General features: G+C 41.0%; 1 protein-coding gene across 1 annotated transcript; it reads left to right on the forward strand.

Moving 5' to 3' along the window:
* The first annotated feature begins 479 nt into the window (after nucleotides 1-479).
* On the forward strand, nucleotides 480-15,374 carry DLX3 (distal-less homeobox 3). Its single transcript, XM_089531151.1, has 3 exons — nucleotides 480-810; nucleotides 4,342-4,532; nucleotides 14,874-15,374. The coding sequence occupies exons 1-3, from the start codon at nucleotides 480-482 to the stop codon at nucleotides 15,219-15,221; spliced, it is 870 nt and encodes a 289-aa protein (XP_089387277.1). The 3' UTR covers nucleotides 15,222-15,374.
* The last annotated feature ends 1,289 nt before the right edge of the window (nucleotides 15,375-16,663 follow it).

Here is a 16,663-nt window from a genome sequence, read left to right on the forward strand (position 1 = left end):
GTGTGCCTGTATGTGTAAGAGGGTGCATTCCTTTATTTTTTCATCTGCTCTTTTTTAAAAATAGATATATTTTAAACACACACACATACATATGATAGAAAGAAGGGGGGGGAGAGAGACAAGAAGCTGTTTTGCCTGCGAGGCAATATTTCTGGAGCCAATCGGAATGTAGCATCCACCCTTCCCTACTCCCTAATTAAAGGGTTTAACCAAGCTGGCTAGGTTGGATTTCTTACACATTTTCCCTGGAGGAGGATAGCAGCAAGCAGGAGCAACAGCAGCAACAGCAGCTATGACTGGAGCAATGACTGAGTAAGCCTGCTCAGGAGGAGGAGGAGGAGGAGAGGTGGAGAACTTTTTTCCCTCCCCCCACAAAAAACAACACACAACTCCTTGCAACCTTGCATACTTTTGTTTGGCTTCCCCTTGTCCAAAGTTTGGGGCCTTCCCTTGTTGGGGCCCTTCACCTTCTTCCTATCATGAGTGGATCCTTCGATAAGAAGATCACCAGCATCTTGACGGACATCTCCAGCTCTCTCAGTTGCCATGCGGCCACCAAGGACTCTCCGACCCTACCTGAATCATCCATCACGGATCTGGGTTACTACAGCACCCCACATAACCAGCACGAGTACTACCCTAGCCAAGCGTACACCCAGCCAATGAATCCCTATGCCTACCACCCTCAGTTTAACCTCAATGGACTTGGGGGTGGTGGGACCTACTCCCCTAAATCTGATTACCCTTACAGCACCTCGTACAGGCAATATGGATCTTTCCGGGACCAACAGTTGCCCAGTCAAGAAACAGGTAAGATTAATTATTATTTTATTCTTTTTGTCCCCGTCTCTCTACCAGCCTTGAAATTAATCCAAGAGTTTGTAAGGCTGAATATTTGGGAGAAGAGCAATAGGACTGAAAGGATTTGGGATTGAAAATAATGGTGATGTTTTCCCTAGGGCCCAAGAAGCTTCTGTAATGTAAATTCTCTCCCCCTATTCTCTTGAAGATTTATTTATTTTTTCAAAGATAAGGGAAGGAAAGGCACATCTATTCTGGCCTCAGAAAGTACTGTTAGATTGAAAAATTGGAGTCGGTGTCCAAATTTACTGTAGCGCACCAGGCAATCCAATGTACACAATCCAGATGTGACCCTGCTGGATGGCTCGTGTGTGTGTGCCCTCCATCCCCCAATTTACCCACTTCCCTCATATGCCCTTAGGGGCTTGCTATTGTTATATGTTTGGACACCACTTGAACATGTCACCTGCCTCATCAATGCACTTATCCTTCAGCATTAATGAACTGAAACTAGAATTCTATTTTTTGACATCAGAAAGCACACACTCACACAAAACTTGCAACTGAAATGCAGATAAATGTAGCAAGGTGCAGAGGGGAAGGAAAAATTGCCTTGCAACTTCATTTCCCTTTCACTTGACTGGAAAAGCAAAAACAAAAAGGAGAGACATGGAATTGGCTTTTTAGTCTTATGCGGATTTCACAGTCAGAAGAGGCTCCTGCAACTCAAAGTTCCAGGTTGAGAGGGGAATTCACCAAATGAAGCAATGAAAGCTGCAATTCTGTTGCCACATTACCCAGGAGTAAACACCACTACTTCTGAAAAGAGAGATCTAGGATTTAATTGTTAGATTCCATTAAGGATGCGCTACCTTTGCCCAGTTGTATAATGGGGATCAGAAAAGTATGTGAAGCCAGCCTTTGTTTTCTCGGTTCATTTCTCCCATCTACTTTGGAGACTAAAAAGTTCCAAGAAATCCCAGATCTAAAACATCTAATCTGCTCTCTTCTTTAATATTATAAGCTGTTTTATGAATCTAGATTGATGGTTTGTTTTTCTGCAACGGAGCCGTGGTTTAGGATGGCAAAGTTCCTTATGATTTGTTCAACGGAGACTTGGATATCCCTCCTTGCTTGGAACAAACTATCTTGGCAGATCAAGTGATTTTTATTTTAAGGTGAAACAAACATACTTTCTCCTTTTTAAAAAATCCCACAGATCTATTCTGAGACTGCCTCTCACCGATGTTGCTACATATTTACTTCCTGTGAGAAGCTGTTTCTCTCCACTCACACAAAATAAGGATCCAGCATTTGCTATTCCACCTCCTAAAGTATTGAAACAGTAACACGCCACTGTTTGGAGATGTCTGGTGAAGGGGGGGGGGGGTAATCTATTTGGTTAGTTTAATAAAATAAGGAAAACAGTAGACTAGAACTGAAATACTGAAAGGTTACAAAATACTGGGCTGTTTAAGTTTCTTACACTGAGACTGTGGAAAGTATAGACAGTGGAGTGTAGCGGGGCATTAACTGAAAGCCGTTGTGCTTTCTTGCAAGTAAATAGCTTTAGGATGGAGGGTCTAAAGGTGAGAAATGTTTCTATCCCCAAGCAAAACTAAGCATACCTATTTTTTGAGCCGAGAGACCAAAGATGCTGGCAGGCCATTTGAGGCCTAAAATTCACGCCCGCACTCTCCACAAATATTTCAGGAAGGGAACATGGGGGCTGTGTGGTTCCGACTGTCCCCACGTAACCAGACAATGCTTCCTGCCAAGGAGAAAAAGAAAATACATCGGAGATCTTGGTAGACAGAGAAATGATGAAGACCGTTTTCAAAAGAGGCCAAGCTGGATAAAAATGGAAGAAGAGAGAGAAAAATTTGTAAGGCAGGAGGTTTGAAGTGAACAAAACCAGCTAGGCCAAAGCTGGCAATTTTTTCCCCTTCGCACGACAACCTGGGGCTTGTTAGAGTTAAAAAGAAGATCAGGTTTTTAAAAAGAGAGAAAATAAATACAAAGTGGTGTGTGAGTGGAGGAAATTTCAAAATGAAAAGCCATACAACTGGATAATAGAAGTCAGAGGAAGGTTAAAACACTGAACAATTTTGATTTAAAAATTATAAATTACACCAGAGTTAATGCAATTCTGAATTTTTAAGGTTGGAATCTGGCCCTTCTTTTGAGTAGTTACAAATGAACCTTGGGGGACAGCTTTTGTTTCGGTAGCCTTTATTAGGTCTATAACTGATTGTATCTCATAAGAAAACAGTATTTGTTGGACCAAAGCAACCCTTGAGGTACGAGTCAGAATTAGGTGAATTAATTGTTCAGAGTGATGAATATACAAACAAGCTTGCTACAGTCCCATACAGAATGACCGGGGAGTAAGTTCTGTTGACTTTGGTGGGCTTACTTATGAGTAAACATGCTTAGGATGGCAGTATGTGTGCCTTCCTTCCATGATGTGCTATAGACACCTCATTCTACCTCCCACCACAGATCTGGTCCTAAACAATTGGTATTATTTATTTACTAAAACATTTATTCCCCATAATATATCAAAAGATTTCAAGACAGGATTATGACAGAACTGGGGGATAATCCAAAGCCGTGGCACATGCTACAGAAATGCCAAGATAAAAAAGAAAATATTTCAGACCTTTTGATTGATCTAATAAAAACAGTGTGGCATAACTGCAGGAGGACAAAATGAAGGCATTCCCCCTCCAATGAAACGTTTATCACCAACAAAATTTCCCTGTACTTCCCAAATTTCTGACATTCCAGAAAGTATGAGATTGAAAAGCATTCACATTTAGAACTCTTGCATTTGTCGTGTTCACACTCCCTGGATTACTTTTCCTGTCTCTTTTCTTTGGATGCCTAAACTATATTTTTAAATGCTCGGTTGAAATTTCAAGTTACTGCAAGGCTATAAATTTAGTGACTGAATGGGAGTTTCATTTTACCTCCCTCCCTGTAGCTTCACTCCACAATTTGGGTTCTTTTCTTTTCTTTCTTTTTTGTTCTTCTAACAACACAACTACCTTTGCTTCTCAGAGAAAAGTAAGTGTTAGAAGGATGCCATTCAGATATTTCACATGTTGGCTTAATATGTGGGCCTATAGTGCCGCACACTTGTAGGTATATTGCCTATTTAAAGTGCAAAATTTTCATAGCCTGAAAAAATATAAAAGAGATCTCAAACTGGAGATCCCAGTTATTTGTGGAGTTAGAGTAGATTGCCATCCTCCAACCACAAGCCTCTTTATAGATTTGGTTAAACATATGGGGACTTTCCACTGGATTGCTGTTTTGTATCAGATTTTCTTTCATTGCCAACTCCAGCAGACAAGGGTTTAAAATTTGTATTCTTTTGCCGATGAATAATGTACCTAAAAGTGAGAATGCAGGAAAATTTCTTTTTCTCCAGTCGTGCCAATAGTTTGCCCTGATTTTTGACTCTCATGTTGTCTCTCCCCCCCTCTTCCCCCGTTTACTGCTTTTGCCCACCCTCTCCCCACCCTGACTCTGCAGTTTCAGTGAAGGAAGAACCGGAACCAGAAGTGCGGATGGTCAATGGAAAACCCAAAAAAATCCGAAAGCCGCGCACAATTTACTCTAGCTACCAGCTGGCTGCCCTGCAAAGGAGATTCCAGAAGGCGCAGTACCTGGCACTGCCAGAGAGGGCAGAATTGGCTGCACAGCTTGGACTGACCCAGACACAGGTAGAACTCCAGCAACAAAGCCCAGCACACACAGTTCTGTTTAGCTTTCTGCCTTTGTTTGGGGAAATAAAGTGTGTAAGAGCATGAAATGTGAACAATATCTAAGAGGGAAAAGCAGAAATTAATGGGCCAGAGGATAGGAGTTTTTGTGGGGGAAGAGCAGAGGGATTAGCCGGACTTTTACAAAAGAGGAAACACAAAATTGATAAAATAATTATGCTGTTTAAGATGCTTTTTTGTTTGATTTTGAGACAAGTCTTCCTTCTGGATTTCATGATTGCCTTTAGATTTCCAGGCTGCTCAAGTCCAGATCCATTGGAACAAAGACTGCCTTTACATTGCAGAAATAATGTACATATTGCTTTAACTGGCTCAGTGCTATGGAATTCAGGGGTTTGTATTTTTGTGAGATATTTAGCCTCTGTCGGAGAGCTCTGGTGCCACAACAATGCCAGGAGTCCATCGCACTGAGCCATGGTGGTGAATTAATTCTACAGTGTGACAACAGCCAAAAATAGCTTTTTGCAGTTATAAGATGTGAGCAGATGTTTTGACTTTCCAGGTGAAATCAAGTCACCCGCCTCTAGTCTTTGACACCCTTCTTTTCATCAAGAGGTTTTGTGTAAAGTTTCTTCCCCACTTTCTGCTTTAGTACCTGCTTATTCACCCTCTTGTGTCCCCAGCACTTCCATTCTCTACATATACAGGAATTTCTGTTTGTTTTGGTTCTTTACCCATACCAAACCAATCTTTCAGTTCTTCGTCAAGCTAGCCATATGGATTTTTGGTGTTCCAGATGAGGCCCTTTCAGCTTCAGGAGTTAGCAGCGAATATGCTGTTTTACATTTCATGGCATCACAGCAATGGGATCAGATGGGAGGGATCTGTGAGAAGTGAGAGGACCAGAAGTGCCACCACAAGAGAGAGGTGCAGGAATTTGCATTCTGATAGCAATTACCCTACAAAAAAAGCACATGTTATAGTAGATAGAAATAATACTGATAGAAACATAGGAAGCAATCTGGGATGAACAATGATTTTCCCCATTGCTTATTATTATTATTATTATTATTATTATTCTGCCGCTAAAACAGTTACAATGGCTGTAAAAAATAAAGCTGAAAGTCTGGTAAATGAGTTATAATATTAAAGCACCACTGAATTTTAAAACATGAAAAGCCATTTAGAAATGTGAAAATGCAGATGAAAATGCAGCATACGTGCCCTATTTTAAAAGACTCCCACAATCAATTAATAATGGAATTCTTGTTCAAATAAACAAATATGTGTTGGCCAGGAAAAGGAGAGAAGAGAGAGCATCCCATGGAAGGGACTTCCGCAACCTGGGAGCAGCCACCAAGAAGGCTTTCTCCTGTGTCCTCACCAGTAAGGTCTGTACTTGTTGTAGTGCGACCAAGAGAAAGCCCTCCCCTGAGGATCTCAAGTCACTGGCAGGTGCTTATATAGAGATGCAATACTTTGGACAGTCTGGACCTATGACATGTAGGGTTTTATAGGTCATAAGCAGCACTTTGAATTGTGCCTGAAAATGAACTGGCAGCCGATTAAGCTGTTTGAAAAGAGAGAGAGAGATGTTTCCCTATAATGGCCCCAGTCTTCACTCCAACTGCAGAATTTTGGACCTCCTGATATTTCCGAGCAGATTCTAAAGCTTGCCCCATGTAGGGTGTGTTTAGTCCAAACATGGAAGCCAAGTCTTTTCCCCCTGCTATTCTCCAACTCATATCTGGCAGAGAACCAAAGATCCAGAATGGTATGCTGATTGTCCAGAAAGATTTGCTGCAGGAGAATTGCTGCAGGAAATGCGTGGGTGGAGCAATGCAACTTATGTGTTTTGGTAGCTTTCTTTTATATCTCCTGTAGTCAAAAGAGTGGGAGCTTCGGCTGAGGGATGTGGTGACTGTGAGGAGGAAGTTGGCTTGTGTGGCAGGTGGGAAGGTATTGGTCATCTTCAGAGCAGAGATGGAAGCTGCCTGGTCCTCTGGCTGTTGTTGGATTTCATATCCCAGTCACCCTAGCCAATACAATATCTGGTATTGAGGGTGGATAGCAGTTGCAGTCCAACAACATTAGGTAGGATACACATCTTCCATCTCTAGATGAATGCATGTAAGAGGTCAAATCAATAGTGATAGGAATACTGGTTCAGCTTAACAGTTGTTAATCAGCAGAAGGTACACTGTCCCAAATGCAATTTTCTGCATATCCTTTATGCTTTGTTTTTCTAGACACAAAACACTTCTGTTCTTTTGTTCAGCTACACAGTCTCTTAAGATGGCTATCCACCCTCCTCCTAATAACAATAGCTAATGCAGAGAGAGAGAGAGAGAGAGAGAGAGAGAGAGAGAGAGAGAGAGAGAACTTAGAATAGTCATTGGAATACAATTCCCAAAATCATCCAGACAACATGGTCAGTAATTTTTCCATACTCTGCCTGGGAGCCATTTAATACCTATTTCCAAATGAACATGGACAGAATCAGACTGTAAATCATCTAATTTTCTTGGCTTGGTCTTATATTATTCAAAATACTGAGATAGTTTTTATGGGGATAGTCTGGCTGGAGGCTTCTGAATGTCATAGTCCAAAACCTAATTTTTTCCAAGTTCTTTTATCAAGTATGTGTGGGGAGGTTTTCCTACTAGAATCCCCAAATAACCCAACCAACAGTTTAGTGATTAATTTTGAATTTCAGGCATTCATCACGGCAATCCTGTAAGGAAGGTCCAAAACTGTAGGTAGCTGTGTTGATCTATATTTGAAAAAATAAATAAATTAGTAGCTTCTAGTTACAGGACTGCAGATAATCTCAAAGGGAATAGAGGAATCCAAGGGGGTCTGCCTATCAAAATGTCACAGGGCACAACCTGTGAGATTCTACTATGCTACTCAGCCCAATGCAACTGAGCTCAAAGTCTTAGGATGGGAGTATCCAGTCCTGATTAACTGGACTTTTCCTTGTTTGACTAGCCTATTTTACGTGGAATAGAGTTTGGGAATAATTTTGCTCACATTGTTGTTGAAAATTAGTAACACGTATACCTTTCTGGTCACCCAGACACCAGTCGATAGTCTCCCTATTCCTATTCTACCTTCTGCCCATTCCTGATCTAAAGGACATATGTTATTTCATTTGAAATGAATTACTTTCAGTTGATCAGAAACCAAACGTGTTAGATTGGGTTCCATGATCAACAGCTAGTGAAAACCTCCAAAGTTGAAGGATGCTTTAAAGTTAATTCTTGAAATCTTTTTTATCCTGACCACATTTGCTTGAAAGTAACGCTTGTTGATTAACTCGCTCAAGATCAGCAGTATGTTTTCTTCAGAAGAAAGTCTCACTGGCTCTCACTCTTAGGGTGCATCTACACTGGGGAATAATGCAGTTTGACATTACTTCAAGTGCTGTAGCTCCATCCTACCGAATTCTGGGGTTTGCAGTTTTGTGAGGCACCAGCGCTCTTTGGCAGAGAAGGCTAAAGATTTTGTACAAATCCCAAGATTCCATAGGATGGAGCTACAGCACTTAAAGTGCATTATTTCTACAGTGTAGATGCATCCTTAGTCATGCTTAGAGCAGGCCCATTGATACTAACAGGATTTATGCAACACATGCTTCAAAACCCCATAAATTTCAGTGGGACTAGTCAATATGTGACCCAATCTGTATCTATTCCAATGTATGCAATTATTCCCAACTAAGTTCCTGTAAGATCACAGTATTACTTTCAGGTAAAAGCTTGGAGAGAAGTTTGAATGATTCTTTGATTATTTTCATGAGGAAAGATGGAGAAACTCTCAGTCTTTGATATGATTTTGGAAGAACCTTGTCACCTTCCAGATGTTTTTGGACTCCAGTTCCTATCAGCTCTGTCCAGCATGACTAAAGGTCAGGCATGATGAGAATGACATTTAGCTGGCTATAGGACCTTCATCCGTATTTGAAATGGTCTGGAGTATGGATAGTACCTGTTTTCGAGAAGTCATAGAATTGCTTATAGAAGGCCCTCATCCTTCTGTACATCTTTTTTGGAGCAGAATCTAGCAACCCCCTCATGTAAGCCAAGGGATATTTTGTCAATTTCTCTTACTCCTGAAGAAGATTTATCTTGAAAAGCTGATTACTTTTGATGCACTTTGGGCAGGCAGTGATATCTGGGCAGGAGAAACAGGGTGACATGCAGGAAAGCTGACCTCCATTCCCTCTCTCATTCTCTCCAGTGCAAACACCCAGATCAGTTCAAAAAGGATTTGTTCATTTTCCTTGCCTAATAATGTTTAGCCCTGGAAAATCTTTCCTTTGTAACCCCAAGCTACAATGCCACTATAAAGATTCCCAGGCATATGCAGAGTGCTTTCCTCATCCTCATTGAATCATCCTACTGCTTTTCCTTCACAAACATCTGCAATTATAGTAATCAATTGAAGATTGAAATCATAACATCTCTTTTTCTGAAAACAAATATGGAGGAGTAGGATGAGAAATAAGAAATCAATGACAGTTGACCACCAACCCTTTGGTAAGGATGAAGTTTTGATCCCATTCTCACCATTCAGGAGCAGACCTTGTGATTCTTTCTACCTGTTACTTCACAGTGTGAGTGGACTCTTTCAAGTATTTTATTTTGTTTGCTATGGTATATCAGCGCTGCAAAATATATTCACACATATAGGGATGACGCTCATCTCATCCTAGTACAACCTGCTTTTCAGACATTTTTCAGGGTGGAGGAAGAGAGAGATCTGGCTACACTTGAAAAGCATCCTCATGACCAGTTTACCCTGCTTTAAATGTCTGACAAAAGCTGTGCTAAAATGTCCAGCAAAAGTTAAGTCTCAAAGCCAGAGCTTGGAAGAGTTAATTTTTTTAACCTTGTCTCCCAGAATTCCCTGGGTCATCAAGGCTACTTTTATGGGCTGTAGTCCAAAAAAGGAACTTATACAAGTTCTAAAACAAATTGTATGAATACTGTACCTTTGTAGTCAGCAAATGATGGCTGAGAGATGTGTTTCCATTTTGGCTTAGCAGAAATGAAAGTTTCTCTTGATATCAGTGATACAGATGTTTGTTTGTTTGTTTACAAGAATTAGCTTACAGGAACTAAAATCTCAATGTTCGTTGAAGTATTTTAAAAATAATATAGAGTCTTAAAAGACTAATGAGTTTTACTTGGCCTAAACTTTGGTAAGCGACAGCCCAAAAAACATTCTGCCACAAAAATGTGTCAGTTTCTGAGATGTCACAAGGCTCTTTGTTGTTTTTACTGCAACGGTCTTTTCTCACTACACTATACAGCCATCACTGTATCCTATGAGATCCTGGAATTTGCACTATGGTAGGCACTAGAGCTCTCTGGTTAAGGTACTTACTCTCCCTAAACTGCAAATCACAGGATTCCATATGATGTTTTCATGGCAGTTAAAGTGGAATCATAGCATTATAACTATATAGTGTGAAGGGCCCCAAATATGACTCCATGGGAATTAAAATATTTAGGGGATTCTATTAATTCACCATATTCAGTATGATTTTTTGTTGTTATGTGCATTCAAGTTGGCCTTGACTTGTGGAGACTGTATCCTAAGGTTTTCTTGGCAAGATTTATTCAAAAGAGGTTTGTCACTACCTCCCTTTAAGGCTGAGAAGGTGTCAGTTGCCCAAGGACAATCAGTGGGTTTCCCTGGCTGAGTGGAGATTTGAACCCTGGTCTTCCACACTCCTAGTCTAATACTACACCATGCTGTCTCTTATTCACATTTTATTTTTAATGTTTAGATTGAACATCTGTTATTGGAAGTGAACCCAGAACTTAGAAAAAGTCACTTTTCCCAATTATCTCTTAGCCTACATCATGACTTTTTCAAGTTCTGGATGAAATGGAAGACTATATCTAAGTTGGATTTCTACAAGTCATCTCTGGTTGGTGACCAGACATGGCCTCTTCTGATTCCACCAAGCTTAGGATGCATCCTACATTCAGACACGAAGCTTGCTTGTTTTCCTTCTTCTGAATATAGGCCCTCCTTCTTAAGCAGGTCACTGAGGGAGTGCTGAAGAAGCTAGGATGGAATGCAAAGCTGGTCAAACATACTGACGACAACAAGGCTTCTTAATTGCCTTGATCTAAATAAGGCAGTAGGCTGGCGTGCTTCCGGGTTCAGATAGGCTGAGTGGTGGTGATCGCTTGAAGATGCTGAAAATTGCACCTAGTAAAAATGTTCTCCAGATGAGTCTCGCCATCTCTCTCTCTTCCCCATGGTGACAGTCCTGTGATGGTCAGGAAGGAATTTTTTTTCTTAGGGTCAGGTTGGCTAGTAACCCATGGGTATTTTTGATGTGTAGTGTTCTGAGTCATTTGAAGCTTTTGGCTATATACAGGATGGTTTTTGCTCATGGTGACAATGTTGTCCATATGATCTGTCAGGGCAAGAATTTCCCCCAAGGACAGATCAACTTGTGGCTGAGAAAAAGACTTGTTCTCTCCTGTAGTGAAGTGCTTGGCTCACTTGCCTGAGTCACCTGGAGCATATTTTTTTTAATTTGCATGTACCTGTTATTGTCTAAGACAAACTCTGTGAGCTGAACTAGCTGGAAAACTCTTCCTGAACACAGTGCCCACCAGAGGTTCTAGACTTTGTGTCCCATCAGCCTCAGCTAGCACAGGCAACAGTAAGGGATGATGGCATCTGAAATCTAAAACATCTGGTGGATATAAACCTGGTCAGATTGGCATAGGGTGCATCTATGCTGTAGAAATAATGCAATTTGACACCACCTTAAGTGCCATGCCTCGATCCTAGAGAGTATTTTTAGTTTTGTGAGGCACCAGGCTAAAGAGCTTGTAAAACTACAAATTTCAGGATTCCATAGGATGGAGCTACAGCACTTAAAATGATGTCAAACTGCATTATTTCTACAGTGTAGATGCACCCAATGTCAGATTAAGGGGAGTAGAATGAGCTTGGGGATTTGTAGGTAGGTTAGGAATGGGAAAGGTGCAACTGTCAATATCTCATCATCCCTCATCATTAGTCATGTTGATGGCAATTCAATATCTGAAGCCACATATCCTCCAGTTGTGTCATTTGTAGCCTATGACTACTAGATAGCATTGGGAACCTATAATCTTTTCAGATACTTTGTTCCACAACTCCCATCACCTAAACCATTGACCATGCTGCTTGGTTCTGATGGGACTTAAAGTCCAAAACCTTTCAAGAGCCAAAGGTTCCCAATCCCTGGTATAATATTCCCCCTTATTGCTTAGATCCATGGTGGGCAGAGTATAACTCACCAAAATATTATAGCACACCTGTGGCCTTCTGGATGTTGTTGAACACCAGCCATTAGCCCTAGTCAACATGTCCAGTGGTCAGAGATGAATTTAGATGTGATGTGACAATTTCTGGAGGACTACATGTTCTGCAACTGAGCTGAAGTAGAAAGGCTGGGTTTTATTTTCTGCCCGAATGTTGTTTCCTTTGAGTGTCATAAGGATTTATGGGTTAGGAGTTTCTAGGCCGCTTACCAGGATGAGAGGTGTTACGCTAGAGAAAGGTGTATAATAATAATAATAATAATAATAATAATAATAATAATAATTATTATTATTATTATTTACTTTTATTTATAAAGCGCTGTAAATTTACACAGCGCTGTACATACAAAAAGTGTTGCATGTCTGCTTTTAGGAAACTTTTTGCAGTTGAAATTCTCTCTCCTTAAAGCTGACTAACATGCACTATAGGTATTCTGTTCTAAACTTGGTTCGGCAGGACTTTTTCTAAGGACAGAGAAAAATGCCCAGGATTGCTTTTTCTTTGGACATGAGGGGGAGCTGTTTCTTTAATCTTAATGGATTTCAGAAATATCTTTGGCTTGAGGGATGGAGTTGATCAGTGGACCCTACTAATTTTTTTCCTCTCCACTTTCCATTTTTGTACTCCCTTTCTGCCTTCCCATTAAGACAGAATTATTTTTTAAAAGTGATTTAGCATAATTCCATCCTTCCTCAACCTTCTTCCTTGTTGGTTTTCTAAACTGGAATATTTTTTGTCCCACGGTATTTCCTTAGTACAACTTTCATTCATTTCGGTGAGGTTTGCCAAGAGATACTGCTGATGGGTTGTGCCCTGTAGATTAGCCATGCTGGCTGTGGATCATGGGGGCTTATTGACCTCTGCATTTGCAAGGGACTGATTTAGAGAAGACTATGGTAATGCAAGCCCTTTCTATAAGAACTTTGGCTGGCTTTGGGTCATCTGTTCAGTCTTTTGCAACCTTGCTGTTCATCATTTCACTAGTTAATTAATAAACAGGGTACAAATGTTTGAGGCCACAGTTTAATACTGGAAATGACTTGGCTCATAGTACCATGCTGCTAGCTATTTTAGTTTAATCACCCATGTTCTGAGTAGGGGAAAATTACTTTTTTGAACTACAGCTCTATGGCTGGGGGATTCTGGAAGTTGTCAGCTCCTAAAAACAGCTAAAAGGTAGTCCAAAAAAGTAACTAATATGCTCCTTCCAAAAGATCTGGCTCTTTCCCAATTAAGCACAAAGGCTTCCAAATGGACTCCTAACTCTTCCTTCTTCCTTGTTTTGATTACAAGCAGTTTCTCTCTCTCTCTCTTTCTCTTTTGTCTCTCCCTTTTTCTTTCTTCCCACCCACCACCCACTTTCTTTTGTTCTTCCTCTACTCAATCTCCAAAATGGGGCATGGATACAGGCTCAGCACTATCTATAACATGAGAAGTATTGGAAAGCTTTCCTCTTCATTAGGGCCACCCTTTTAGCCCTACCCTAAATTTCATCATCAAAATCCTCCTCCCAACTCTGACAGCAATCTGTTCTGAGCAAGGCTGTGTCACCCAGGCATTTGCGAAAGAAGACTGTCTTGTGTAGAGCTTGGGACATTTATTTTTTAGACTACAGTTACCAGAATCCATGCTGGCTGAAGGACTGTAAGAATTATATTCCACCAAAATACAACTGAAGTTCTGGATTAAACCCTGTTTCTATGCCTGTGACAGATCTGTTCCCATTACTATTGAGCTACTCATTCCACCCAAAAAGTGTGTCTCCCCACCCCTGCCCTGCAAATTCACATAAGCTCCACAGCTGCAGTCAGGAGAGGAGGATGCAAGCAACCTTGTGTGAGTCCATGGAAATTATTTGTTGGATCAAGGACCTGGTAGTTGGATAAACTTTAATTAGAACAGGCCCAATAGAAACAATAAGACTTAAATATATTACGACTGACTTAAGACTCAATTTCACTGAATCTACTCTGTTTTATGGCAAAGCTTGGAGTAGCTTGGTGTGTATTTCAGATGGCTCATTGCCTTAGCTGTGATGTCAGTCTTCTTTTAAGTTTTGTCTACATGGACTGGCAGCAGCACTCTACCGTTTCAGGCAGAGGTCTTTGCCGCCTGTATCTGGAGATGCCAGATCTTGAATTTGGTAATTAAAATGAGGTGTTCTGTGTCTGAACTGTAGCCCTTCCATCAAGCAGGAGTAAAAAAAACCCCACAACTTTCTTTACATTGATGGAGCAATAACAACACTCTTTAAGACTTTGAGTTATGGCCACCCTACAAATGAGAGATCTCCATGAGTAGGTCCTGCAGACTTAGGTTGTGGCTTCCTTTACCGAACCATTATCTTCTTTCACAAAGAGTCAGATATTTTCATGATGAGTCCACAGTATGATAGCCTCTGTTTAGGGTTTGTTCTCGGGCCTTTTGTCTTTTGTGTGGTCAGTGGTATCCATAGATCTCTCCTCCACCACCACATTTCAGATGACTTGATCGTCCTCCTGTCAGCTTTCTTTGCAAACAAACATAGAAAATGGAAATACTTGGATGAGTCCTAGTTTGATATTTAATTATGTTCTCTTTATGGAGGAAAGGCAGATACAGTGGGGCCTTGTTATACGCTGGGGTTTGGTTTCAAGATCCCCCGTGGATAACAAAATCTGTGGATGCTCAAGTCCCATTAAATATAATGACATAGCAAAATGGTGTCCCTTATTTTTTTAAAAATGGAAAATCAAGGTTTGATATTTGAAATGTATACTTTTTTTGAACATTTTCAAACCGTGGATGCTTGAATCCATGTATAAAAAGATCAGGGTATAAGAAGGGCCGACTGTATTTATTTTTCTTGGGAAAAGGCATGGGTAATTCAGCCTTTACTTAAGCCTAGATTCTGTTTTCAATTTTCAGCCAAAAGGTCTAGAATTGCCTTGGAAGAGATCATTCAAAATACAACCAAAAGTATGCATTTTTAAAAAATGAAATTGTTCACTCTTTCCTCAGGTGAAGATCTGGTTCCAGAATCGAAGGTCCAAGTTTAAGAAGTTGTACAAAAATGGAGAGGTCCCCTTGGAACACAGCCCCAATAACAGTGACTCCATGGCTTGCAATTCTCCACCATCTCCCACCCTCTGGGACAATAACACCCACAACAACCCAGCCAACAGGAGCCAGCTCCCTCAGCCACTCTCCTATAACTCTCCCCCCAGCTATCTGGAGGATCACAATTCCTGGTACCATCATCAAAACCTGAGCGGGCCTCACATACAACAGCAAGGACCTCCACCCACTTCTAGCTCTATGCATCACCCATCTCCTGGGCCTCCTCCCAATCCTGGAGCAGTATATTAACCTCCTTTGCCTCCTCAATGAAACCAGTGGAGCAGGAAAAAAGGCATGAGGGAGAGAGAGAGGGAGAGACAGACAGAGACAAGTCAAAACTCTTTGATGTGTTTGGTAGGACAAGTACGCATTCCATCCCATCTCAGGAAGAAATGAACTGCAACAGGGTAAAGACATTTGAGAGATCTTCTAACCGCAGAAGAAAGGAGAAAGAGAACAGTGGGTGGGTGGGTTAGTGGGCATGCGGGTGGGAGGGAGGAGGTTTGTGGTCCATGATGTATCTCAACCAAATTGGTTTCACCCAGAACTACTCTACCAACCTTGATTTCCTCCATGGTCTTACTGTGGGAGGTTTCTTCTCCCCATCACCTCTGCCACCTTTGTCAAGAAGACATGCAGTCAGGAGGCTTGACTGTAGAAGAGCCAAAACGCATAGGGCACAACTCCAGATTTCAGGAAGAAACTATACAACTGGTTGACTTATTCTTCTCATAAGTTCTGCTTATTTTTATTTTTATTTTCTTAACACCAAGCAAAGTGGTTTCAAGAGACATCTTCTTGGAGGGCTTAACAAAGCCTGGCAGGACTTCTAGCACCCATTACTGTCACCTGTGGTAGGAATAGGACTTGTGGCCTTACTCATGTAGTTCAGGAATGGGGGGACAGTGAAATAAATCCACATTTCTCTTTTCTTCTATACTCCCTTGGAAACAATACACAGTCAGAAGAACCAAAAGTCTTGTGCCACCTTAAAGTAGAAGTGTGGAATGTATAGCCTTTCCAGAGGTTGTGGATCTGTAAATCACATCACACCGAGCCATCACATCCAGTGGGAAGTGGATGATGGGACTTGTAGTCCTTCAGAATGCTACACATTTCCCCAATCCCTCCCTTCAAGAGCAGCAAATATCTTTCATTCCTACCCTCTCTACAGCTCAAGGTTCTCCAGATATGCTGGATTCCAATTCCTGTCATCCACAGACAACATGGTCAGTAGTCCAGCACATGTGGAGGACATCATTTTGGAAGGGAACACAAGGCTGTCTTACAGCATAATAAATCTTAATCTTTCAGGTGCAACAAAATTTTACTTGTTGCTACAACAGACTTGACCCAGCTACCCTTATGGAAAATGCACAAGTAACCATTAAAAGAAAAGTTCAAGCTATGATGGAAGAGGGGGCAGGTAGATATTGGCACCAGACTTTAAAACCAAATACTCAGCCTATCTATATTTTATGGTCTGATTAAAACTGATGTTGTTTCTTAGAAATACAGATGTCATACACAACTGGTGAGCATATAGCATTAACATAGTGGTACACTATTGTAGAAATTGTGGTCACTCAGAATACTGATGAGATCTGAAAATGATGGAAAAAGACTAATTCTGAGCTCAATGGTGGCAATTTCAAGTTTACACTAGAAGCTCAAGGAGAGGTAGAAATAGA

This window comes from Sceloporus occidentalis, unplaced genomic scaffold, assembly GCF_023333645.1.
Source record: "Sceloporus occidentalis isolate IW3139 unplaced genomic scaffold, rSceOcc1.0.p SCAF_7, whole genome shotgun sequence".
Lineage (NCBI taxonomy): Eukaryota > Metazoa > Chordata > Lepidosauria > Squamata > Phrynosomatidae > Sceloporus > Sceloporus occidentalis.